Source organism: Anoplophora glabripennis, unplaced genomic scaffold (assembly GCF_000390285.2).
Source record: "Anoplophora glabripennis isolate ALB-LARVAE unplaced genomic scaffold, Agla_2.0 scaffold39, whole genome shotgun sequence".
Classification (NCBI taxonomy): Eukaryota; Metazoa; Arthropoda; class Insecta; order Coleoptera; family Cerambycidae; genus Anoplophora; species Anoplophora glabripennis.
The window spans coordinates 1,143,561-1,171,320 of NW_019416254.1; the positions used below are offsets into that span (position 1 = coordinate 1,143,561).

The following is a 27,760-nucleotide window of genomic DNA, read 5'->3' on the forward strand; positions in this document are numbered from 1 at the left end:
AGTAGCTTACATTATTTATTTAAAAATGTTTACACATCACTAAAGGGACATTAGCGCCCTCTAGTTTGGTAATATATTTGTTTGCATGGAGTGTTGCACAGTAGTGTAGTCTCCATGTCTGTAACTATTGCTTTTATTTATAAGTTATAATGTTTTACGTTAGATGGCAGATTTATTGCAGCACAGCCGATACCAATAATTTCTCTAAAATATTAGTTTTGTAGGTTAAATTTAATTGTCTTTAGATTTTGTAAGCAATTTGTGCGTGTTATTTGCGTTATTTGCAGTTTGCATTACAATACTTTTTAGTATCATCACATTACATTCTACATCATCTTTGCTTTCTTTAGCACTAAGTACCAGTGATCGACACCCGAAGTTGTCACTACACATACAAATTATATTTTTTGTATAATAAAAGATAATAAAATGGTCGATAACTTAATAATAGAGGTAAAATTGCAGTTTAAAAAATAAAACTTTATTCTCTCTTTCATTTCAGAATGATTTAAATGAATTAAAATTATCTGAAGGCATTAATGTGTGGAGTACAAATCAAGAGGTATTAGAGAAACAGGCATTAAAAGAATTAGAGACATTTACAGAGGATAAAAAAAAACATCTAGAATCTTTAGAAGATGGTGAAATAGTGGAAATTGAAAATAATAATAAAGAAACAAAAGAAACAAATTTAGACATTGTAACATATATTAAAAGACAACAGGAATTAAAAAAAAGACAAGAATACAGAAAGTCTTTGGGTACAAGTGAATACAGCAAAGACCTTGGTGAGAAAATATCAAAGAAAAGTAAGAAAAATGTTCATTCCAAGCAAATTAAAAAAAGAAAATATAATCCTCATAAATTGGACAGTATTCACATGCATTTATATGATAAACAACAAAGTGATCTGACAGAACAAAATATTTCTAGTGTCAATAGAGATATCGAAGAAGATTCAAATGGAAATTCTGGGAGTGAATATGTTCCCTCTGGTAGTGAACTTGGTTAGATTTTTTTTTATGTATTTGCTAAATCTAAATCATTTCTTACGTTTTACTATATATATTGATAATGTTTAACGAGTAGCTAAATAAAGTTGGGCTATAGCTCTTTGGTACCTGGCATATCCGTCAAAAATGAATATAAAAATCTGAAATTTTAAGAGTGTACTCTAGATGGGGAGACCTAAGAGCGCACGTAATTTCAACTCACCCCTTCCACCCTAGGGGGTGCAGAGGGGGTGAGGGGTGTTTTTTTTTGGACGCACCTTATTTATTTTGCGATTTTCGGATTCTACGCGTAAAACTACACCCGGAAACGCGTTCTTGCGGCTACGTCTAAAAACCACCCCTCTGCACCTCCTAGGGTGGAAGGGGTGAGTTGAAATAACGTTCGCTCTTAGGTCTCCCCGCCTATAGTACACCCCTCAAATTTCAGATTTTTATATTCATTTTTGACGGAGATATGCCCAGGTACCCAAGAACTATAGTCATCGAAAAAACAATCCACCTCATATGGACAAAGTCCATATGAGGTGGATTTTGGTTTTTGTGCGAATTCGGCAACAACGCATTTCCGGAGGTAGTTTTACGTGTAAAATCCGAAAATCGCAAAATAAATAGGGTACGTCCAAAAAAAAAACAGCCCTCACCCCCTCTGCACCCCCTAGGGTGGAAGGGGTGAGTTGAAATTACGTGCGCTCTTAGGTCTTCCCATCTAGAGTACACCCTTAAATTTTCAGATTTTTATATTCATTTTTGACGGAGATATGCCAGGTACCCAAGAGCTATAGCCCAACCTTATTATTATCTTATATTATATACTATGCAATATTGCAACATATCACAAAGCAATACGTGTTTTGTTATTTTTGATGATAGGCAGTATTAGACGCTTGGAATTTATTTATTTGTCAGGTATACCAACTTATTTTCTGTGTAATAAAAAACAGTATGACCAGTAATTTAAATACTTATACATATTATTTTCCTAATTAAATGTAAAATATGCTTTAACATCAGCAATAGAGTTGTTTTCTAATAATGTTTAGAGGCACTGAATCTACTTTTCTTCGAGGCTCCCTACATTATAGTGTTTTTCTTGATTCTTGATGAAGAAAAAACTTACTCATTTAATCTTACCTATCTTTATGTAGATATATGTTAACATTGCATTATGTTAAATCAGGCTAGTTTTTTATTTAATATAATGTATAAATAAGACCTATATCATAAAAGTTATTCTATTAAAGTTATCTCTGGCCTATATAGGGTGTCCCAGAATATGTGGGCAATCTCTCGGATGTATACAAGGGACAAGTCCCTATAAAAATTATCCCTAGAGGGCCTCCCTACGGAGATACAGGCCCCTAAAGGATGACCCTGAAAACCGATTTTTTTTAATAACAATATTTTGTGTAATTTAATTATTTTTTTATACGATGGACATCAAAGAAGACTCCAAAGAAAATTTCTTAAGAATTGACCCATGACAACAATTAGGCTTATTTGGTTTGTTAGAGATGGACCAGCTGTAGCACAATAATGTCAATTTTTTACACCCTTTATGATTAAAGCACAAAAATATTATTTTTTAGATAGCTTGAACCTTAAACTAAAAAAAGGCATTCTTAGTTGATATTGATAAAATGAACTGTTTTTAATATGATTTTTATTACATCCGTAAAGAGAAATAAACCGACGAAATTTGCATTCTTTCTGTGCCTATCTAAAAAAATGCCATTATTATTTACATTTGTTTTTTCCTAAAATTAATTAAATTACACAAAGTATTTGAAAAATCGATTTTCAGGGGCATCCTTTAAGGGCTTGTATCTCCGTAGGAGGGCTCTCTAGGGAAAATTTTTATAGAAACTTGTCATGTTATATATGTATATCGACGCTTTAGTACGAAAACATGCTATCTTAGATTTCGGTTGGAAAACATGCTATCTCAAATTTCAGTTGAAAAACATGCTAACTCGTATCTTTAGGTAAAAATATGCTATCTCAGTGTGACTAGAAATTTAAGTTGGCACATTCAATGACTGTGCATTTATAATAAACTTATATATTTTAAAAAAAGTAAGGAATGTTTTTGTTCAGGTACACTGTTTATTTTATTTTTTTTATTCAACATTTTTCAATTAATTTTGTTATTACTGTTATAAACAACAAAATTGTTAATTAAAAAAATATAATAATATGCAGTATGCTGCAACATGTACATTACTCGACATTTTTTGAAATAACAAATTATAAAATAAATAGTATATACCTTAATATACAGGGTGTCCCGTAAGTCATGGATCAAACTGCTCTGGGTGATAGAGGACGCCATTTGCGACACTCTATCACCCAGAGCAGTTTGATCCATGACTTACGGGACACCCTGTATAAAAATGTTTGTTATTACAAAAAATTATTCGATTTTTTTCATACAAGTTTGCTTTGATATCAAAATTAATAGCGTACTCTTATCTGATTTATAGTCGCTACTCTTGATACACTTATTTTTCTTTTTCACAAAATCTGGGATGCACAATTTATTCTGAAAATAATTTTGTATGCCTGAGACTACAATAAAAAGAATTATATAGTGGACCAGGCTAGGCCCCAAACTCCGGGTCCGAATCGTTCTTACTGCACCTCAATAAAAACAAGGTATCGCGTCCTTGCATAGACTTTGGAAATGAAATGCAGGTATGCGACACTTTTATTACCGGTACTTTATGATCTGCTGATGATAAACATGTGTGCCTGGGAAACCGCGGAAATATGCACCTGCAAATAATATGCGTCCGTCGCATCGAGATATTATGTATACATATCATTTAACTTTATACATTATATTTATATTCTGGTTATTATGTTAACTCTATTAACAAAAGTAAGAGTAGTGACTATAAATCAGGTAAGAGTGCGCTATTAATTTTTATATCAGAGCAAACTTGTATGAAAAAAATCGAATAATTTTTAGTAATAACAACTTTTTTTATAATTTGTTATTTCAAAAAATGTCGAGTAATGTACGTGTTGCAGCATACTGCATATTATTCTATTTTTTTAATTAACAATTTTGTCGTTTATAACAGTAACTTAACAAAATTAATGGAAAAATGTCGAATAAAAAAAATAAAATAAACAGTGTACCTGAACATAAACATTCCCTACTTTAAAAAAAATATATTATATAAGTTTATATAAATGCACGGTTTCAATAATTCAAAGTGCCAACTTAAATTTCTAGCCATACTGAGATAGCATGTTTTTACTTAAAGATCTGAGTTAGCATGTTTTCCAAACTTAATTTGAGATAGCCTGTTTTCCAACTGAAATTTGAGATAACATGTTTTCCAACTGAAATCTGAGATATAATGTTTTCGTACTAAAGCGTCGATATGTATAAATCCGAGATATTGCTCACATATTCTTAACTATTCGTGAACATAAAATTAGGAAGTTTCATTGATTTCTGTGGCGTCTTCCACTGCAATATAGACGGCTGTGTCAAGAATGACCAATAGTATTTGCTTCTCACTTACAATTAGAAGTAAATCTACAATTCACGGAATTTAACCACAAATAAATACGAACACAAATATGTAATTACAAATTGTAAGTTTAAATACCTTTATATCAGAATTTCAGAAACTTCAACTATACTATACTATACTATACTTCATATACTATACAACTACTTCATATATTTTGCACAAAATGATTGAAAATTAAAAAATTACAAAATACGTGTTAAATAACTGTTGAAAAAAGTGGGAAGAGCCCCTATTGAATTCACGGTTTACACTAGTTAGATTTATTATTAATTAAATGAATTATATAATTATTATCATTTTTATGTAATTATTTGAAAAATATGTATTATTATAGAAAGAAAACTTGAGGAAATATTGTTCTTGGGTATCTATCTTAATTACATTATTCATTATTCATTATTTATGTAATATTGGATTATAGTAGATTTGATTATTATAGATAGTGACTATGAAGGGTATAAACAGGAGGATGAAGTTCAAGTGAAATCAACAAAAAGAAAAAGAAAAGGAAAAACGGAACATATAGATAAAGTAATAGATGATGGTTTGCCTCATTGTTACCAGTCAAGATTAGATTTATATTATAAGCAGCTAGAAGAAGAATTGTCTTTAAAAGCGCTTAACGATAATGTAGAAGAAGACTCTGAATATCATTTACTCAAAGGTGGCTTAAAAGTTCCAATCAAAATTTGGCAAAATTTGTATAGGTAGGTATTTCACTTTTATATAGGTAGTCCCATTTTTATACAGGGTGTTAAAAAAATAGTGTAAAATATTTAAGGAGGTAATAGTATGAACCAAAATAAGCAGAAAAGTCTCAATAAACATGGGTCCGCAAAGTAATGGTTGCGGAGATATGGAATGTTTTATGTTTTTTAGCCCCTTTTTTTATTTTGCAAAAACGTTGTGTATTTTCTTATAATAGTTGGTTGATGTTTAGTGAAATAAACAGTACGTATTTGACAGTTGTTCTCAGTGCACAAGGTTTCTTTCGCTATGGCTGGTTACTCTAACAGAATTAACAGACATGCATTTCATGTAATTATGGTCGTGCTAATGGGAACGCCACCGAAGCGCGACGTCTTTATGTTGACGCTTATCCAAATCGCCAGATTCCTTCACAACGCATGTTTGGAAGAATTCACCAAAGATTGCGTGATACCGGTTCCTTGAGCAAACAGTGCCATTTATCCGGAAGACCAAAGTCGGTATCCACTCCTAGAGCAGAAGAAGAAATTCTAGCACTGGTAGAGCAGAATCCAGGTACGAGTGTGCGGAGAATATCAGCCGAGGTAGGAATTAGTGGTCCTCTTGTTTGGAGATTCCTTCACGAGCAACTGCTTTATCCATACCATGTGCAACGAGTACAGGCCTTAAATCCAATAAATGATCATCAAGCACGTTTGGTTTTTTACCGCTGGTTTCTACGTCATGATGCTGAAGACCCTCGTTTTCTTGCAAACATTCTTTTTACTGATGAGGCCGGGTTCACAAGAAATGGAGTGTTTAATTTTCACAATACGCATATTTGGGCCGACAAAAATCCTCATGCTCTAATAGAATCTGGACATCAGGCACGTTTTTCATTAAACATTTGGATGGGTATTGTAGGTGACAGGTTTCTAGGTCCTGTTGTTTTACCAAACCGATTAACAGGCGCTGCTTACCTCAACTTTCTGCAGAACACACTGTATGAGGTTTTGGAAGACATTCCTTTGAATCAGAGGCAACAAATGTGGTTCCAGCATGATGGTGCTCCAGCTCATTTTTCCATGGCCGTTAGAGAGCATTTACACCAAACTTTTCCACATAGATGGGTAGGAAGGGCCGGACCTGTTTTATGGCCTCCAAGATCGCCTGATCTGAACCCTCTAGATTTCTTTGTTTGGGGATATTTGAAGACATTAGTGTATGGTACTCCTGTAAATAGCCTGGAAGAGCTGCAGCTACGGATTAATCAAAAGTGTCAAGAAATCCAAACCAAGGAGGGTGTTTTCGAAAGAGTTCGAATATCGTTGAGACGAAGATGTCGTGCCTGCTTGGAAATGGACGGAGGGCACTTTGAACATCTTCTGTAACTTTGTTTTTTGTTTGTTAAAAGCTTCCTTTATCGGTATATTCCTAATAAAATAAAATGTTTGAAAAACGAATAGTGGTCCATATCTCCGCAACCGTTACTTTGCGGACCCATGTTTATTAAGACTTTTCTGCTTATTTTGGTTCATACTATTACCTCCTAAAATATTTTACACTCTTTTTTTAACACCCTGTATATCCAATAATAGAACATCACAATTTGTTTTTCATTTGATGATTATACAATGGAGGTAAAACTTCAGTGCTTGAGTAATGTTAAATTAATTTATAGCTACCAGCATGATGGTGTTAAATGGTTGTGGAAAATTCACCAAAATACTTCTGGTGGTTTGTTAGGGGATGAAATGGGTTTAGGAAAAACGGTTCAAGTAATAGTATTTTTTAATGCCTTAGAGTATAGCAAAATTCTATCTTGTCATGCAAGGTAAATACTAACTCTAAAACCTATTTTTTAAAATGAGTTTTTAATGATTATATATTTCTAGATTTAAAGGACTCGGTCCTTCTTTAATTGTATGCCCCGCTACTGTTATTCATCAGTGGGTTCAACACTTCCATAAATGGGCACCAGAGTTTCGTGTTGCTGTTCTTCACCAATCTGGAAGTTATCAAGGTTGCTAAATATATATATTTTTAAATTTCTATTAAACAAATTAAGAAAGTAATTATTGTCCTACAAAGGATAAAACAAAAAATATCCGAAATATTATATTATTTTAGGATCTGCCTCCCTCGGGTCTACAACATCACATCATGTATCGATACATAGTGGTCAGCACTGATGTTTAGGCAAAACACCCTAATGTAATGTTTTGTCTTAGTAAACAATTGCCGATCCGATAGTCATTACAACTGCCGAGACAGCAGAAACTGCTATGTCATTGTTGTGTTTGTTTTTAATTAGCAACAGTTGTTTCATACTTTTCGATTTTTAAACCAATAAATTGATCAAAAATTGGCTATTATACATGTAATATAATATACAAAATATGGTAAATCTTCTAAATCTAGTTTCAATTAATTGGACACGAAACTGCAACTGATAGAACTTATTCTAATTTATTGGCCAATTGGGGATTTTGAGTGAATATTTATTGGTTTTATAAGTGACATGCTACCAGAAAAGGGCTTGAAGTCTGTCAGCTATCATTTAAAAGCATATGGTTGACTACGGCTTTACGCGTCCACATACTGGACCATTATTTTATATTTAAAGGCCCATTATTTTATCCTAAAACCTTTCTTACCATTTTTTTAAATAGTTTTTTTTTAATTTAAATAAAAAATGTACTTATCAAGCAAACAGCAGAAGCCGCAATGGCTTTTATGTTTGTGATTTACGATACTATGCACATTGATTTTATAGGCTATGTTATTAGATAAGTCAAAGTATGGGCTGACTTTTGCCCACAAATTTTGACGTTTTTGGTCCGTCAGGATCCAGAGGGGCATTGCGATCGAAGCACTCCAACACACTGATGGTGTTGATCGTGCTGCCCTCTGGCCTGTCCTACATATCTAATGATACATAAAAAAAAATGTTAGTACTGTGTCATGAAATATAAATTGTAAGCCAGTATGTGGCTGATAGCAGTAGCAATGACCCCCATTGACCAATTGTGATGCATGGCCCACTGTGAACAGATGCCATAAGGATCTTTTTCTATGTTTATGTATATCTCTAGTATTTAGCGACGTAACTTATGTTAAAATCATTTGTTTGTATTTCCAGGAAATAAAGCAAACCTAATCAAAGAAATGAACAAATACAGTGGTGTAATTATTACGACATATCTTGGAATTCTCAAATACAAAGGCAATCTATTAGAACACAACTGGCATTATGTAGTATTGGATGAAGGACACAAAATTCGTAATCCCACTGCTAAAGTATCCATTGCTGTAAAACAGATCAGAACACCTCACAGAATCTTATTGACGGGTAGTCCTATGCAGAATAACTTAACAGAACTTTGGAGTTTGTTTGATTTTACGAATCCAGGTATGCTAGGCAACTTAGCAACATTTCAGGAACATTTTGCTAATCCCATTTTACATGGAGGTTTTACAAATTCCACACCAATGCAGGTAAGGTAATTTTGATAATAATTTGAAAATATGTTTGGAATGATTTTAAAAACCTGTGCCTACTCTTTCATCTTAAATAATATATTTTTTATTTGATTTTTTTTTTTAAATATCTAAATAAAATACTGACTAACAATATACTTGAATATGATAGTGGTGATTAAATATGATAAGTCCTAAAAATCTGTAGAAAATTACTTGGGAGAGATTTATAATCAAAAACTTAATATTTATTAATTTTCAGGAGGCAACTGCTCTCTCAGTTGCGACAACTTTAAAAAATGTAATTGCTCCTTATTTATTAAGAAGATCCAAAAATGAAGTTCAGCACGATATTTCCCTACCCCATAAAAGCGAACAAGTATTATTTTGTTCTTTAACACATGAACAACGAGATTTATATAAAGGATATTTAATGGTATGTATTAAATAGAAAATCACTCCAAAATGGTATTTATGTTGTAAGAATATTGTAATAATTAAATTATAAAATAATTTAATAAAAGCTCTTTGTAATGGGTTTTAGATCCGGTTATAAATCTTTTATAAATGAAATATGTGGTATTATACAGGGTGTTCCTAAATAAGTGTCGCAACGGAAAACTGTAAATTCATCTTGAAAAAAGAAACATTCTTTTCCTCTTCCATTTTTCTCTCCGGGTTTTCGTTTTCGAGATACACGGTGTCAAAATTTTCATTTTTTTAAAATTTTTTGCCAATATCTTAGGAACCGTTCGAACTACAGGACTGAGTTTTTGTACACGCATTACCACTATTGATAGCTACTTTTTCGCACCCTTCTCGAATTCATTGAACATGACAGTGGTGGAGATTTTAAGGTCTCTTCAGGGTTTTTCCCCCCTAACTTTTACGCCACTGGAAAAATTGACATGTGGCAGCAAATTCTGAAGCGCCAATGAATTTTACACAAAAAGAGTTCTCTTGGTTCATTGCTCTAATGTCGACCGTTTTCAAGAAAAATGACTTTATGAACAAAAACAAACATTTTACTAACGTTTCGAAAATCTTTTGTGATTCAAAAGATAGGTAGTAATAATTAACAATTTTAACGAAATTTAACAACATTTGCAACAAGTAGCTATTAATAGTGGTAATGTATGTACAAAAGCTCAGTCCTGTAGTTCAAACGGTTCCTGAGATATTGGCAAAAATCTAAAAAAAAGTTTTGACACCGTGTATCTCGAAAACGAAAGCCCGGAGAGAAAAATGGAAGAGGGAAATTATGTTTCTCTTTTCAAGAAATTTACCTCCTTTAAGAGGGTATATCGCCTCAGGGGTGCAACTTTCATATAAGGTATTTTTACTTCAATCCCCTTATTTGTGGCTCTTCATTCACTGGTACCATTTTTGCTACTTCATTTAAAGACACCCTGTATACAAACCTTCGTTTATACAGGAAAAATGCTACCCTAGAATGACAAGATAAAAACTAACTTTTTTGCCCACTGTTTTTTACATTCCCATTTCTAATGGATTTAAAGGAACCAGTGAGAATTTTTTAACAATCTTGCCTCGTAAATTTGTACTGAATTCTTGTAGTGGCCGCAGGTATATTGCGGAAAGCTAGTTATAATCTACACTGATAATATTTGCTATAAGATTGTTCTTAGAATCTTTATAAAGATATGATATGTTAGTTGAGTGTGCACTCAAAATAGACTTAGTTCAAGTATACCATAAATCCTTTAATTAGTAAAGACCAGTTAGAAATATCTCTTAGTTGTTTTACGTTTTACAAATCCCTTTCATGTGCATTGTTAATCAATATAATTCCTTAAAAAAGACAAAGCAATATGGTTATGTACTTAATAGTTCTAAATATAATGTTTGTAGAGTGAACATGTAAATATGATTTTGGGAAGAGGTGCTAAAAATTGGTATTCTGACAATCATATAAAAGCAAATGTTTTAGTTGCAATTACCACATTGAGAAAAATTTGTAACCATCCTGACATATATTTAAGTGAAGTCGATGACCGTCATGATAAAGTAAGTACCTACTGATTAAGTGTGTATATTGGACTACTTTTTTTTAAACATTAGTTTTTATAATTTTCAGGATGATGAATCTACACCATTTGAAGACAGGTTTGGTTATTACAAGAGATCTGGGAAGATGGTAGTAGTGTCAGCTTTGTTAAAAATCTGGAAAAAGCAACATCATAGAGTATTGCTTTTTAGTCAAGGGCGATCGATGATATCTATTTTTCAAGATTTTTTAGAGCAGCAGGGATATAAGTATTTGAAGATGGATGGTTCGACTTCTATATCAAGTAGGCAGCCACTAATCGATAGGTTCAATCAGGTAATTTAGTAAAAATATTAACAATTTTTTAATTCATGATATTATGGAACTTATACTACAAATCTAATGTATAGCTGAGATCATTCATCAGGAGAGACACCAGTCATAGACCTGTTTCGAACTGATACTCGTCAGAATGCCTTAGGTGAAACAATCAACGAATGATTTAGTAATTTTTTTAGCGATGAGCACTATCAAGTAAAAACTATTGGAATATAGTACCAAACTAGTACTATTTGAATTATTTGATAGTTTAAAAGATATTCTAAAAAAAAATAGTAATCTTAATAAATTTCTAGTTTGTTGATAGGCACGGACACTTACTAATTAGTAGAGGAGTATTATGAACAACAGTTACTTGCTGAAACTGTTGTGCGGTATAGTTGTTACGATTTCAATTAAAACTGCATAAAAACATTTAACCCTTTCACTGCTCCAGACGTATATATTTGCTAAAAATTTATAGGGCTCAAACTGCTCCAGACGGATTAATTCGCATGAATAGTTAAATTGGATCAGGCTGCTCAAACCATATATATTCGCAACCATGCGCATTAGTGACTCGGTTATTGCAATTGGTAAGGCGAATTTTTGCGGGCGAGCTTATACCGATTGTGACAAATATTTTTATGGAAAGAGGTACTGGTAATAATACCAAGATTGTTCATGTTTCTTTCAGTTTCTATTTAGTACATATACTGTATTTTATTCAAAATAAAATCGTAAAATTTATCGTAAATCGTAATTTAACACAACATAATGTAAAATTATAAGTGGTGTAACTGCTCCAGACGTATATATTCGCACGCAATAAACTTTCGCGCACGGCCAGGTAGCTACGTTCAGACGTATTGCGCAGCGAAAGGGTTAACTCATAAATTCTACGGAATCCATAGACGTCCAGAAAAATTTAGCCCTGTCTCGTCTAGATCTACTATATTCCGAGCTATATTACCATATAATTTGTAACAGGCAATTTACGTTAACCGCAATAAAAGTAAATATATAAGTATCACATTGCATTTATTCTTTATTAATGGGGTATTACATTATATTTTCTCTTTGTAATTCATTTCAAATGCAGGTTATTTAACAGGAATCGTTGTGGGTCCTGTCACCTTAATTACAAGGTTGTGTATTGTGTATTGCCTATATATTATTCAAGGTCTAAATTTTTAGCCACCAAAACAATTATTATCGTTACCTTAATGCATTCGTATCCAGGTCTAGTAAATAATGTTTATTCATCCACAACTGTCGCCAGCCGTGAGATCCTAGAGAGAAATCGTATTAGAACCACCCAAGTGCATGCCTAGCTCCTAGAATAGAAATAAACATTCAATCATACTGATAACCTAAAATGTAAACAAGCAACTAATACTTAGTAGATTATCGATAGACTATACTCAGGATAGACAAAGTTAGTTAAGAACATTAAGTCATTTGTTTGGTACTTACCATATTTTTGTAGATTCGTAGATGAACGATTGGCATTTTGTGGATTATTTCCTAAGGATGGGAATTTGTGTTGACATTTGACCATTTCGTTTCTTTTCGTCCTTTGTCTTCCCGCTGAAACTCCACCTACCTACCTGCCGAATTCAGTGCTGATTCTGCGTGGTGCGTTGTTGCCCGATTGTGCGCTGAATCTTCCATGTTACCACTTTTCTACATCAAGGTATTTCTAATAAATATACGTGGGAATGATATATTTAGCTACTTATTTATGTTCAGGGAACTTAATCAGTGTGTTATAAATCATATTAGATTTTATTTTAGGGTTAATAATTGTTTACTATAGTTTACTTAGTTTTAAGTGGTCAGACTCCAACCAATAGGGGTCAGGGATAGTTTTTTTGTTAGCTTAAACTCAGGAGGGAATCCGCGCAAATTTTACACTTTATTACTTCCGGTACCTGGCTGTGTGGATTGGGTGTGTCGTAGTGTTGAGAAAACTTTTGTGATTTTTGAAAATCAGTTCTTGAGGAATATTTGTTTTTCAAACGCCTTATGTTGATTGTGGACCGTCGCATGTTGAGTAATTTTTGTGGAACCTAATCGCCAATCTGCCGAACTGACTTTTGTCCTTTTCTCAAAAAAAATTCAATGTTCAAGCATATTAACAAGTAATTGTTTTAACTGTTCAAATGGTTCGGTAGGTACACATTTTACTGCATTTAATTCGTTTTTTTTCTCAAAGTAATATAGTGATCACTTATATCACTCAATTTTGATTTAGGGTTCTTATGTTGGGCTAGTCCGGCGAAGTAAACCTTATGAAAGATCTCTAGTCTGGTGAAGTAAACCTTTTGAAAGATCTCTGGATCTGCAGATGTGTCATCCACGGGGACGCACGCAAGTGATAAAATAGTTATTTTTTTTCTCCTGCTGTTCCTACACACGTTAATAATTAGTATAGTATTATTATTAAGATTTATTTTATAAATAGAAGTAATTAACAATAGGTTAAGTGGGCAAAGGTAATATTCATTAGGGTTTTGTTTTTATATTATTAAGTTTACGTCTAAACTTAGAAGTGGGAGTTGTGAACTTACATGTTCTGATTGATATTCCATCAGTATTTTTCATATAGAGCATTTAATTTCTTTCTTGTTGTCTAAAGATATATAAATTGTTCACTACTGCCATACTGGTAATTATTCCTTTGTTCAAGCTACTACATGATTCGCGGTTTTTAGTCATAATTAGATCCTCACGAGGTGGACCAAAGGAAAATTAAGGTGTTGCAATAATAATTTTATTTTTTTTGCAAGAATTTATCTTGTATTATCGGGGCTTATACGAAGCCGGTGCTGCGCCTGAGCTCACGCGACGCTTGACGACATATTGTTTTTTTTATTCGCTTAATCCCATCTATAACCTTACGCCCTTAATTTTTTTCCCTTATTTATATTATTATTTATTGCGAATTATTTATATTAACGGCAGCAGTAACAATCTATATTTTCTATTTTCTTATGATCTAATCTTAAATAGAGTGCAGATTAATAAATGATGTTATCATTGAGTGTGTTATTTGATCTTGTTTGACAAGTTTTCTTGATCAAGTAGTAGAAATTATAGTTGGTGATTTGGTGGTGGAAAATTTGTCTGGCGCCCATAACAACCTAGTTAACTAGTTAGTAGAATACTACTTCCTAATTCAATCAACCCCCCCATCTCCATTGGGTTGGCCAAACAACCTACCGTCTACATATAGCTGAGGTAGAAAATCTTACACTCTACTGTTTAGACATCGGTCAAGGTGCGACCTTGGGTAAGGTCGTGGCAAATTACCATACGATTATCAAGTTTTTTTATGTTTAAAATCGCATTGTAATAAAACATGTCGTAAAATATCTAAAGATTTATAATTATAATCAGGATAATCACTTAATTTATTTCGAATCATGTTTAAAGTAGGAACTTTATTTTCTTTATGCATATTATAATTTGTGCCCCACATTACATCTGGTAAAATCGTCAATTTTCTTTAATTTTGTATTTTTCCGTTTCCTCTTTGTACCTTCTTTAATTAAGGGATAAATTGTCGTTTTTGATATCTTAGTTAATTCGTTAATCCATTTCCTAACTTTTTATCACATTGTTCACTATTTTCAATTTTCAAACATTCATATATATTCAATATAATACATTGACTTTTTACGTGTAAATCTTTGTTTTTAAACTCTGAGTTTGTTTTGATACTTTCGACAAAAACCGGTTCCACTATTTGGGGATTTTCCCGAGTTATTTTGTTATCCCCCGCTTCAAAGAGTCTCCAGAGAACTATGCTAAATTAATAGATAATTACATAATAACATTTATTTTAATAACTTACCCTTTACTGGTTACGATATGAACAAGTAATAATATCAAAAAAAAAATAATAATACGTATTATACCAATAAAATATCCCCCCAAGCAATGCTCTGCACTGCACTGGCAAAGCGGCAAAGCTAGATGAACCCATGTAGCATATAAAAAAATTATTTATGACCTAGTGTACCAATACAGGTTTGCTTTGATGACGCCGCCGTCAGTTCTACATCAGGCGAACTAGTTTACCAATACTCGCCAAATTGTTATTCTACTGTAAATTATGAAACACATCATGGTCAAAGCATAGGAAGAAATTTCAGGAGACGTGCATACGGTTCTGTGCTTTAAGATTTACAGGTTCCATTTGACATCGTAACAACTATACCAATTCATGGCAATTTAATTTATTCCAATAAATTTATTCCATTTGCTAATTATTCGATAGCGCAATCCAATCAATAGTACCCATCACAAATTTGTATGTTTAACAACAAATATGTTTTGACACATGAGCAGTATTTTTAACGCTAGGGATTTATCCGTAGATCTACACTTTTCTTACATGATCCCAGACTTTCCAATAAATTGATATCTTTTCTCTTGTTTTAATAAATATATTTATGTTCAGGGTAAAGTTAAACATGTATGGATGATTTTGTAATTGGTCATCATGAATCGGATAGTTATATGTACAAGAGTCATGAAAGACTGCAAGATTGGTTCAAGCGTGTAAACCTTTGCGATCCAGCAATTCCGCAGTAGTTCATGTGTACCTAACTCAAAAGATCAGAACTGTTTCTATCCTTTCTTATATATTCTAATTGAAAGAAGAAAAAAAAAACTATAATAGTAATGTAAGTTTGTTTTCACACTGTTCTCCGGTATAATTTTTAACTAATTTTTAATGCAGCTTATTTAGTTTAATTTTATTGCATTATGAAAAGTTATATGGAGTCAAAATTGTTGACAACAAAAATTATCTTTTTTATTTTATTGATCCTGTCTAGACTTCTATTTCACGTGTTTGTAGAGGAACCCCAACAGAATCTAAACCTTTATCCCATGTGTTTATTCTTTCATTTGTTTAGCACTTTATATATACAGAGTGTTTCAAATTAAAGCAGCACCATATTTATTAATACCAAAAAGATAAAATATTCTGAATGATATAAAATAACAAATAAATATAACATACTGAACCCTCAAAGGTTACACTAGTGCGAATTCGCACCACCGTTTTTTTTGATCAGCTGGTATTTCTCAGGTAGCAGCTGATGATTCCCCACCACGAGTCCCTTCTATAGCCCAAATAATCGAGCTTTACCACAGCTTGCCTCAGTCTGTTATTGTAAGCCAAACTAGAGAGTTTGAAAAATTCAATCAGTGTGAATTCGCACTAGTGTGACTTTAGTGGGGGCAAAAGTGTGATTGAATTTATATCATATAATCTAGAAATAAAGTGAATTGAAATGCAAATTTCTGATATTCTTCTCCTCACTTTACTTGTCGAATAGACTAGAACATTGTTTGTTTAGTTATTATTAATAATTTTTCAAACTTTTTTTTTATTAATAGTTAATTGTAACATATACTTGTCAATATTTGTGTATAATATTAATGGTTTCAGAGTATGATTATTTAAGTATCCTGTATTTCCACCAAAATCATTGAAATTATTCATTATTAGTCACATACATTGAAATATTTCACTCATTGGTTATAAAAATTATATCGTACAGTAAAATAAGCCAGATGAAAGAGCCCATTTTTTCTAAGCATTTGATTTTGATGTTTTTTACAGTAATATTAACCTCCGCTAAACAAAATTGTTTCACAAACATGACATTTTATTACTGCTCCATCATAGTGTAAATCAAGAAAAGCGATTAATATTTATGAATTTTTACATATACTTGAAGGAGACAATTTGTTTAAATGTAATGATTAACCTATTAACGCCGATAAAAAAAAATCAAAAAATTATGCAAATTTGTAATACAAATAAGTAGTAAACATTTTTATTTAACATATTTAGTCAACTTAAAATATTTTTTCTCTAAATTAACCGAAAAACAAGGTGTTCCCATATGGGACCTTTAGGCACAACATCACTAGAAATGAGCAACAATGAAAAAAGTAAAAAGCAACTTGTTCTTTTAACGAAACCTTAAAATAATGAGTAAATATTGTTACTCAGTATGAAACTTTCGAAAACAGTCAACACATAAGCCAATATTACATTTGCAGCCTCGGCTGCTACAGTTTTCACCACCACATCGTCTTCTTTTACCTTCAGGAGTAGTGGTTACATAATGATGCATGTCATCATACCTTATATCGTTACTGACTCGAAAATCATTGTGTTGTAATTTGAATGATCTTATGTTGGGAAATTCACGGTATGCCTCTTGCAAGTCTCCTTTGATAAAATCGGTTGTGACAGGTTTTGCAGTCAATACTAAAGTGGACGTACAGGTACAAGCGCTCGGCTCTAAAGCACATGTCACTTCAACTGACTCCAACAACTCCATATTATCATAATCAGTTCCTAATCTGTCGTTATAATAATAAACAATTGCTGCTGTAGGGGAAAGTTGCCTAGCAGTTAGATTGCTCTCTGGGGGCTCAATATATATATATCATAAACATTTTCATTATCATGAGCAATATCCAACGCTTCCTGAAAGGTAATTCCACTAAAAGAAAATTTACAGCTAAAGATATTAGTTCAACTGAGCTACTGCCTAACGGGCCCATATGGGAACATCAATGTTATACATAAACAAATAATCAGTTAAATTATTTTGGAATAGGAATATGTTTTTAGATATAATAGTATAATAAAACACTAAAAGCAACTAGTATAGATTAAAATATCTAATAATTATTATACTTACATGATGTTGATGTCCATGTTTTCAACAAACTCATACAAACAAGTTTTTCACTCGATACTAAAAAATGTGAAATGTAAACAAAGCGCTGCATAAACTCTCCTAAGGGCTTCATAAATCATACTGAAGACGTGCAAATAAGCAGATTGACGTAAGCTAGCAAAAAATCGCTCTCAAACCCCACTTTTTATCTTGACGTTTATTGGCACCATATGATACCTTTAGGCGCTAATGGGTTAATGCATGAGATGAACTATGGTCTACAATGAAAATCCTTACCGTTAGAGATTAAGTCATCAAAAAATATCCTCAAAAAAAAACCTATTCGAATATGACATAATACACTTGTTTTATTAAAAAATAGTTATTTTTGTATCTAGTGCGCGAAATGCTACTTTGGTGATCGAGAATTGAATTTTTTAACGAGGCGAAGCCGAGTTAAAAAAATATTCGATACCACCAAAGTAGTTCGCGCACGAGATGCAAACAATATTTTTTCTACAAACGTCAAAATCTATCTCTTAAAAATATTATAAATAAGTAAAATGCCTAATTTATTATAGAAAATAGTGTTGAGCTGGCTTAAAATGTCTTTCCTAATCAAATTTTCACTGTTACTATGGAAACAAAGTGGCTGTTGTTGACAACAATAATAATTATTTTAAAGTGACGTTTGTGCTCGCGTCTTCAATTTTTAAGTGCCAGATATTATTTAAAATAATGGAAATTGCTAGTGACGATGAACTAAGTAGTACCCCACCTAATTTGGCAGATGCGGCCAATTTGGTAACTTAAAATCTTTTACCGGAAAAATCGAAGCGCCAATATGAAAATGCATATCGGCAATTTAAGGAGTGGTGTGAAACAAATAAAGCAAGAAAAGCATCCGAAAATGTGCTGTTAGCATATTTTGCAGAAAGATCCAAGAAGGTGAAACCTTCCACATTATGGGCAGTATATTCTATGCTAAAATCAACACTTAATGCTAAGGAAAACGTAGATATTAAAAAATTTACTTCGCACCCTAGTGCGCGAAGTATTTCACGCACGGTGTCATGGTAACGTAAGAATCCGAAAAAAAGTGTCACTTCGCATATTGTTGTCAATACGCAAACCTTGTCATTTTTTGACGTTTGTAGAAAAACTATTTTTTATAAGTATGTATGTCATAAAAAATAATGTTCCATGTTTTTTTTGTTTAGAACATTAATCAGCAGAGGAGTCGAACATTGATAACCTTATATTATTAATAACGATGTTGACAATTAACCTTTTTTTGAAACACTATAAATACATGTATTCTTTATCAATATCTTGAAATTATATTTTTGAACAGTAATATCAATGCCAGCATTTTAAAGTTTTCTTAAACGAGAAAATATAGGTATATAATATTTTCAAGGACTCAAGTTATGATGTCTTTTTACTAACCACTAGAGTTGGAGGTTTGGGTATAAATTTAACAGGAGCAGATCGAGTTATTATTTATGATCCTGATTGGAACCCGGCTACAGATACACAAGCTAGAGAAAGAGCTTGGAGGATTGGCCAGGAAAGACAGGTTACAATATATAGACTTCTTTCAGCAGGTACTATCGAGGAAAAGGTATGTTTGAATTCATTAGAATTATTCTTGAATAATATTTTCCTTCATTGTAGATGTATCAAAGACAAGTATGGAAGCAGTTGCTGAGCAATAAGGTTTTACTTGATCCGACGACCAATAAATTTTTTAAAACTTCTGATTTGCACGATTTATTTTCACTACAGGAATCGACCGATGCAAATCCAGAGACAACCAATATATTTCATGAATCAAGAGTAAGATATTTTTTGGTTTTAATTTTGTTTTGTATCTAATTATAAGTTCATTTATTTAGGTAAGGATTCAGGAAAACATTAAGCAAAAGGAAAAAAATAAAAAAAGGAAAAAATCAACTGTTACCACCTCCCATGACAATTTGCCAACAGTGGAGTTTACAGAAGATAAAATTCAAGCCATGAAGAATTTAGCACAGCAAATAGCAAAAACTCTCTCAAAGAAAGATGAAAAGTCTTCTGCACCTATAACTTCTTTTCAGTTTGAATTAGAACTCGAAAGACAAGAAAAATTAAAAGAAAAACAGGAACTTAAAAAGTTAACAGCTCAAGAACTACTACTTTATAATAAGGAAAAAGCAAAGCGAAGAGAAGATGATGCAACTAACAGGGTTGATGATTGTGAAACCAACGTTAGTTTTTCAAATGCCCTTGAATATTCTGAAAAAACTGCGAAGTTACATCATGTTCTGGTCTCGGGTAAAGTAAAGGATCCCGAAGTTATAGTAAAGAAAGTCAAAGATATACAAAACAAAATTGTTAAAATTCACAACAACACAGACGCAAAGGAAACAGATTTTAGTGACAACAATAATAGTACTGATACAATAGCTGAAAATAGAAGTGCAGTAAGTGATTCTAGTCATAAACACTTTAATCATGAGAGAAAGAGGAAAAAATATAAAAAGAGCAATCATAATAAAAAATCTGTTGTGGATACCTCTGGCACTATAGAAGGAGAGGAAGTTGAGGGTTTAGTGAAAAGTGAAATAAAAAAAATTAAAAACAAAAAACAGAAATCCCAATCTAAGGAATCTCAAGATGACTTCATTCTAGGAAAATTATTTTCTAAAAAAGGTACCTATTTAAAATTTTATATATTAAGATATTTAAACTTTTGTTTATTTTTTTATTAATTGCTAATAAACGACAAAAATCTATACAGGGTATAATTTTGAGTGGGGGTCATATTTATACAGAGGCTTCCTTTGACCTTTAGAAACACGTATTGGTAGTTCATTTTTTCAAATTCCATTGTGAAAACTAAAATTTTTTTAAACCTTTTTATAGTATTTTTCGTATCCCACCGCTAGATATGGTAGTGTAACCTTAAAAAACGGCACACTTTAGGCGCATCACATGCACAATTGGGAATGGGTCTACATTGTTAAATCTCATATACAGGGTGTAACTAAATAAGTGTAAAACATTTAGGGGGTGATTCCTCATCGAAAAAAAGATAGGATCTTTCATATAAAGAAACTTCATTGGAGCATCCCTTGTTAAGATACAGCCCCTTAAAGGGGGTACATAAAATTTGTTTAACAATTTTTTTCACAAGCACTAAACAAGTTACAATATTGAAATTAACCTGACATTTTCTACTACCAAAAAGACACTTAGCCAGTAATTTATTTGGTTTACCCCATGGTTGTAAGGGGTGGAAAACGCAACCCCTAAAATTTATTTCCAACGTAATTTTTTGTCTTATTATTTTTTTACCATTTAAAAAATTATTTCCGATAGCCTGTTTCATTCTAAAAAAAAATGTCTCTTGAATTTTTTGCCCAAATTAAACCAGTTCGCAGTAAAAAATTATTTTACGAACAACTACAGAGATACATCGTCATAAATGCGGACTGGATTTACTGTTATTTTGTAGTTACTACCTGCATTAAATGATTAAAGGGGAATAATCAAAACTAATTTAATAATAACAAAACATACAACATGTAGAAATCATAGTAAATGTTCAATATGTCTACCTTCAGACATTACGCATGCGTCTAGACGTCGGCGCATTGAGCCACGTATTCGCTCAAATATTCCTGGAGTCTCTCTAATTACCCTGCACGCATCGATAATGCGGTTTCTTAAGTCCTCTACATCGCGAACAGGAGTACGATAAACCAAATGCTGCAAATGGCCCCAAGTAGAGAAATCAAGAGGATTGAGATCCGGGGATCGAGCGGGCCAATTCTGTGGTCCTCCTCGACCTATCCACTGATTTGCAACGTTTCTTTATATGAAAGATCCTATCTTTTTTTCGATGAGGAATCACCCCCTTAAATGTTTTACACTTATTTAGTTACACCCTGTATATTTAAAAGGTTATTAAAAAACAAATTTGCATACCACTCACCGTGACGTAATGCTCTTTGGCATTTGTTACTTTTGTTGAGTCTAATCAATAATGATAAATGAAATACATAAAAATAAATAGTCTGTTTACTCACATTTTTATAGCGCTTCTCTGAATTTGTTCCCATTTGTTAGTTTATTGCCGTTCAAAGCTCGCATGATCATTTAAATGTGTAACCTGCTACATTTAACTATGTGGACCTCAGGATACGGAACTCGTTGGGAATTTAATAAATCGTTTTCTGTTTCAATATAACTTCTAACGGTCGCCACTGAACAAGAAATAAAATGGCTAACTATACTTTGTGGGTCTCTCAGTTCTTACAGACACTTAATATACCACCTTCGTCATTGTTTCCTAATAATGGTCGCTAATTAGATAACACACCTGTCTAGAGGATAGTACTGCACCACACACCCTGTTGATGGCTTCCAGTGATGAAAAACATTTAAATTCACAGTTAGATGTACTATATCTAATCGCGGTGCAACAACTGACCCCACCGTCACTATGTTACTGTTGACCCACACATCTCCCTTCGCATGCATTGTAGGTTGCCAACAATTTTGTTACAATGCATGATTATTAAAGTGTAATTTAAGAAAAATAATTATAACTTGACTATTTATTTGATTAAAAAAAAAAGAATTTCAAATTCGTATTCAGGGGAACATGTACTGTTACCCCTAAAAATCTGACCCCCATTTAAAGCCCTGTATAAGCTTATTCCATAATAAACTTTAAACCATGTTTTCTTTCTACTAGGATTGTGAATTAATTTTGAGGGATTTTTTTGTAAATTCAAGGCTTTACTGTAAAAAATTGTGTATATTATTATTTTTCAAAGTATTATCCATCGCTAGCCACTACTTTTTCCTATCTACGCGTCGAAAGAACAACTCATCTTTTAATGCTATACACCAATCGACCAAATTTTTTGTATCTTCGTAGGATTAGAAGTGCTGCTTAGCCAGACCGTGTTCCATGGATTGGAACAGTAAGTAGTTATCGAATGGAGCAATACTTGGTGAATATGGCAGGTGGGGTAAAACATCCTAAGTCTGCGTTTCCAAGTATTTTTTGACATCACGAGCAACACGTCATGTTGAAAAATTAGTTTCTCTTGTCTTTGCTCAAATTGCTCCCGTCTTTCATTCAATGCACAGCTCAAACGCATCAATTGTGTTTGGTAGCATTCACCAGTGGTGATTTCATTCGGTTGAAGCAGTACACAACACCAAGCTGGTCCCACCAAATACAGAGCATACGATGCAAAAAACCCTTTCTTTTTTGACATGAAGCAATTATTCACATGTGAAAAATTGCCGTTTAACATGTCTCGGCTTGAGTTTGTTTACCCAATTTTCTTGCTTTTGAATCATACCTAGTACAATTAAATGTTTGGAAACTGTTCATCGACCAACATTCAACAAGTAAGCAAGTTCATCTTGCGTTTGATATGAATCTTGGTTGAGTAATGCTACCAATTCCTCATCTTCGAACTTTTTCGGTTGACCTTGTTAATTGTATCGAAATCATCACTTCTAAAATGTCGAAAGCAATAATCACACTTTTTTTATCGATGGAGTATGTTCACTATAAGTTACCAATAGTACTCTATGAGTTTCAACAGAAAAGTAAAACTTCCTGCAAATGGTGATTTGTTGGTTCATTATTCGACATCTTCGGAGCTGATAAAAAATATATTGTTCACACATCAGTAAAATGACACATAATAAAAAGTAAAGCCTAATGACAGAACCTTGACATAAATATAGTTACAGAAGTGTTCCATTTTTTGTAAATCCCTCAAAATTAATTCACAGTCCTAATACATATAACACATTCTGGTTTATAGGTGTATAATATCTCATCGTTGAGCATGGAAAACCTCTTATGTGGCGCTTAGTTTATAGATGCAATTGGTTGGTTTTCATTCCGTTTATCGTTTAATAAAACTTCCTATTTGTTAATTATAATCATTCTCATAGCAAAAGAATTAAATTCGTCTCCAAATAGCTGTTTTTTAGGCCCTCCTGTAAAAAATGGTATTTTACACATATGAGATTTTTCACACTGTACGACGATATGCAAATCTCAAACCATTAACATAAAAATAAAACAAATGAAGTTTCAATATTTATTATTATTTATTTAAAAATCAAAATTTCAAATCCTGAACCTCATATGATTTTTTCCTCAATTTCTAAAAAACATATATGCAGTTTTTTTTTAACTGAAGTCTAATGATCTTATTCAACACCTATGAAAATGTCTTATACCTATTTCTGTAAAGAACAAGAATAACAGTTCTAGCTATATGTATTTTATTTGTTTAGGTACCTATCTTTTTATGAACAATTTATATTTTTTATGATTAAATACTTCAGTACTGATTGTCATGTTATTATTATTTCAGATAAAAATAATTACTAATGCAATTTTAAAAAAAATAAGCTCCCTTAAAAAATTAAAAATCAGTAGGTTTAATTAACATTTGCAATTCTGAAGAAGTTACAATTTCTAAAATATGAATATTCTTTGTTTATTTAATAAGAAATATTTAAACTTCATTTATCTTTTACATATTATTATTTTAATGGACTGTACAGGTTGATTGATATGCCTTGGAAATTGTTATTTTTTAAGAAAAATTATTAAACATGAATATTTTTTGGCAAAACAAGTAAAATAATAATTTTTTAAAGAAGAGTATAAAAAAATATATTTATGTATTGTAATGTTCTCACTTAAGTTGGGTCATTGCCAGTTACAGACTTACATAGTTTTAACTAGGAATCTAACTTGCTCGTATTGTTCTTGGGCTAGATACTGTGGGGCTGGACCCCTATCGGAATCTCTAGGCTTATCCTGATGTTCACTTCAGTTCTTGGTTCGAACTTCTCAGATAAGGGTGATCTTCTTGGGTCATTCGGCAATGTCCTCTGAAGATTGGTCGCATCCAATCCTTCTAAACGTTTCCATTCTTTTCTATTAGCTTCTTCAATGGTAATTCTACCAAAAGCTTTGCTACAAAAATATTTTCAGAATCGGAACTGCCATCTGAAAAACTGGCCGGATGTGTTTCGGAGCAACTAAAATTTGACTGCTCTGATTCTGAATTGTAACTACATATATTCCTAGTTACTATCCGTCTTTCAAACTCTACAAATAGATTGTATCTAAAGTTATTGTACAGATGGTTCAAAGTTATGACAACGTAAATGGGTCTTTGTAAAAATAATTGTCACATAAATTTGATTTTGCAAAATAATGTTAGTTTTAATTTTAAAAAAAGTTTGAATACATCTCATACACATATGTTTTTGGAGTGTGTGAGTGATTGTAACCTGTAAAGATATCAACAAAAGTCAATGTATAAAAAAAGTTCTTTCCTGTAATGAATGACAATCATAGAAAATATGACTGTTTTCAAAATCTTCAAGAAAAACACATTTCCCAGGATATACTAATCGCCTTATAAAACGGGAACACTATATTTATCTATATTTGTAGGTGTTTCTGCTGCATTGCAACACGATTCAGTAGTACAAAGTGGATCTCAAAGAAATAGTTTAAAAGTACATACTGAAGCACGAATGAGGGCTGAAAAGTCACTTGCAGCACTTAGAAAATCTAGACTTGATAATTGGAGATGGTAATCCCTTTCTTTGGAGTAAATAATTTTTGGTTGCAGTATTGTTATTTGTATATTTTTCTAATAAATATTGTTTTTCTATAATAGTAATTTAATTATATAACTAGGTGTCCTTTCGTAAATAAAGAAATACTGAAGAGCAGAAATTAACTTTTTAAAATCATCCAAAAGAGTTTAATCCTCTTAACGAGACCTAAATTTACACAATGTCATTTCTTTTATTCTCAGATTTTAAGTTTTTACCAATAAAGTTCATACAAAAGCAGAATGCTTTTGTGACACAAGGTTATTGAAGTAATTTTTATTTTTCTTTAAAATAAAAACACTAAATACGTGAAAACTAATAATAGCTTAACTATGCTCATATAAACATTTTCTTGAAGACCTCAAATAACTAATTCACCCTGATGTATACTAATAGGAGACGGTTTCCATGATTTATTAAGATTTTTTCAGAAATAAATTTTTAAAATTTTTACCATATAAGGTATAATGACTATCTCCTGAAAATGAAAACTCATGACGGCCAAAACATTTTAAACAAAATTATGACAAATCTTAACGACAACATACAGCTACTTACCTGTTTGAAGACCTGTTAATTCTTGACGATGAGTATATGCGCCTGTTCCGTTATTTTTGGTGTTAAGTGTGGCCTCGATAATTTGCGACCCAGGGGGACTATCCCTTATTTTCCTGCTTTATCTCTGTAGGCCTGGACAGCCTCGTGAAGGTGGGCCCCGTCCATCATCTACCCCGACCACAAGCATGGCCAGTGTAGGCTCTTTGCGGGACCTTCTCTTGCCCTGGCTGACCCTCGCCAGCAGGAGAGCCTCTTCTGGCACTCTTCGTGTATTTATTTTTCTTTCTTCGCCGGCTTGTTTAGCCCCCCGAGAGGTAGTCGTCGTGAGGAGTGGGTTTTTGGGAATAGCTTGTAGCTAGGGAATGTAATTTGTTACTTCTTTGGTTCTTGCTCCTGGCTGTTTCTGAAACATACAAGATTAGTATGGGAAGGCGAGCAGGTTAGGGTAGTCATCCCAGGTCAATAAGTAAGTGTCTAGGTTGTCTCTATGTGTCTGTCACGTCAGGAACGTAGTCAATGGCTTGTATAAGAAGGGGGTTGTAGTGTCTCGCGGCCGCGTCCATGTATTTTTGGACGGCGATCTTCCTTGCACTGCTGCTAGACGACTGATCACTACGATGGGTGGAAGAGGACTGTATTTCCAATTCAGCTTCTTAACTGTCAAGCAGTATATTGTTAATTTTATTGTAGATACCTACATCCGTAGATGCATGTGAAAAAAACCGTAGAAGGATGGAGATAGTTCTGAATTATGTACATTAGGTGCGTACGAATTATTGTGATCGTAATGCCTCTTACGCCTCTTACACACGGGCGTTGTTTTACCGATTGGTAGCTGACCGTCACATTTGACGGCAACGTTTTTGTGTGTAAAGATGTATTTAACGATATGTAATTTAAAATTTAGTCGGTTGTTTTGCCGATCGTTTTAAACCGAGCGGCAAAATACCGTCCGTGTGCAAGAGACCTTACGCATCTTTCACACGGACGTTATTTTGCTGATCGGTATTTAAAACGATCGGGAAAACAACGACTAAAATTTTAAATTACACATGGTTACGCCTCTTTCACACGAACGTTGTTTTGCCGGTCGGTAGCCGACCGTCAGACCTGACAGCGACGTTTCTGTGTGTAAAACTTTATTTAACTATGTGTAATTTAAAATTTTAGTCGTTGTTTTGACGATCGTTTTAAATACCGATCGGCAAAATACCGTCCGTGTGTAAGAGCCCTTAAATAGAGCTTTACACACAGAAACGTCGCCGTCAGGTCTGACGGTCGGCTACCGACCGGCAAAACGTCCGTGTGAAAGAGGCGTTACGCCTTTTACACACGGGCGTTGTTTTACCGATCGGTAACCGACCGTCACACTAGTCCACGGGCCCACGTACAAAGAAAAAAATGATTACCAGCAAGCTGTAACTTTGCTTGCAGCTTAAGTTTGACGAGTCTCCCAGGATTTGACTACTAGGAAAATTCAACAGTGGTAAGTTTTCCCGTGATTTTCAGGAAAATATGTCAATCTGGCATAGTTATGACCAGCACTTTTTTTTTAGTTTAAATGAAAGATATATTCTTTTTAAACCCCCCAAAAAATTTGTCCGACAAAAATGTTGGGGATTTTGAGTTTGTCCGCCACCCCAAATATGTCGATTTGGTGACATTATGGTTGGTGACAACCAGCAAGCTGATTTTTCTGGGAGGGTTTGGTAATAAGATTTGAAATGAAAGTATCTTATTGTCCGACAAAATTCTTGAGAAGTTTTTGCAGTC

General features: G+C 32.9%; 1 protein-coding gene across 1 annotated transcript; it reads left to right on the plus strand.

Annotated features, from left to right (window-relative positions):
• The first annotated feature begins 235 nt into the window (after positions 1-235).
• On the plus strand, positions 236-25,488 carry LOC108915733 (DNA excision repair protein ERCC-6-like). The gene is made up of 13 exons (XM_018721857.1): positions 236-453; positions 503-1,007; positions 4,998-5,265; positions 6,927-7,079; positions 7,141-7,268; positions 8,388-8,743; positions 8,988-9,161; positions 10,598-10,753; positions 10,824-11,069; positions 19,188-19,391; positions 19,445-19,606; positions 19,666-20,461; positions 25,263-25,488. Exons 1-13 carry the CDS (start codon positions 430-432, stop codon positions 25,406-25,408), a joined length of 3,318 nt encoding a protein of 1,105 aa, XP_018577373.1. The 5' UTR covers positions 236-429; the 3' UTR covers positions 25,409-25,488.
• Positions 25,489-27,760: the final 2,272 nt, after the last annotated feature.

What these genes read in the sequence shown, in the direction of transcription:
- LOC108915733 (XM_018721857.1), top strand. Translation starts at nt 430, where the DNA reads ATGGTCGATAACTTAATAATAGAG. An exon ending in TCCCTCTGGTAGTGAACTTG is followed by an intron (nt 1,008 to 4,997) that starts GTTAGATTTTTT and finishes TGATTATTATAG; the next exon opens with ATAGTGACTATGAAGGGTAT. An exon ending in ATATATTTCATGAATCAAGA is followed by an intron (nt 19,607 to 19,665) that starts GTAAGATATTTT and finishes TCATTTATTTAG; the next exon opens with GTAAGGATTCAGGAAAACAT.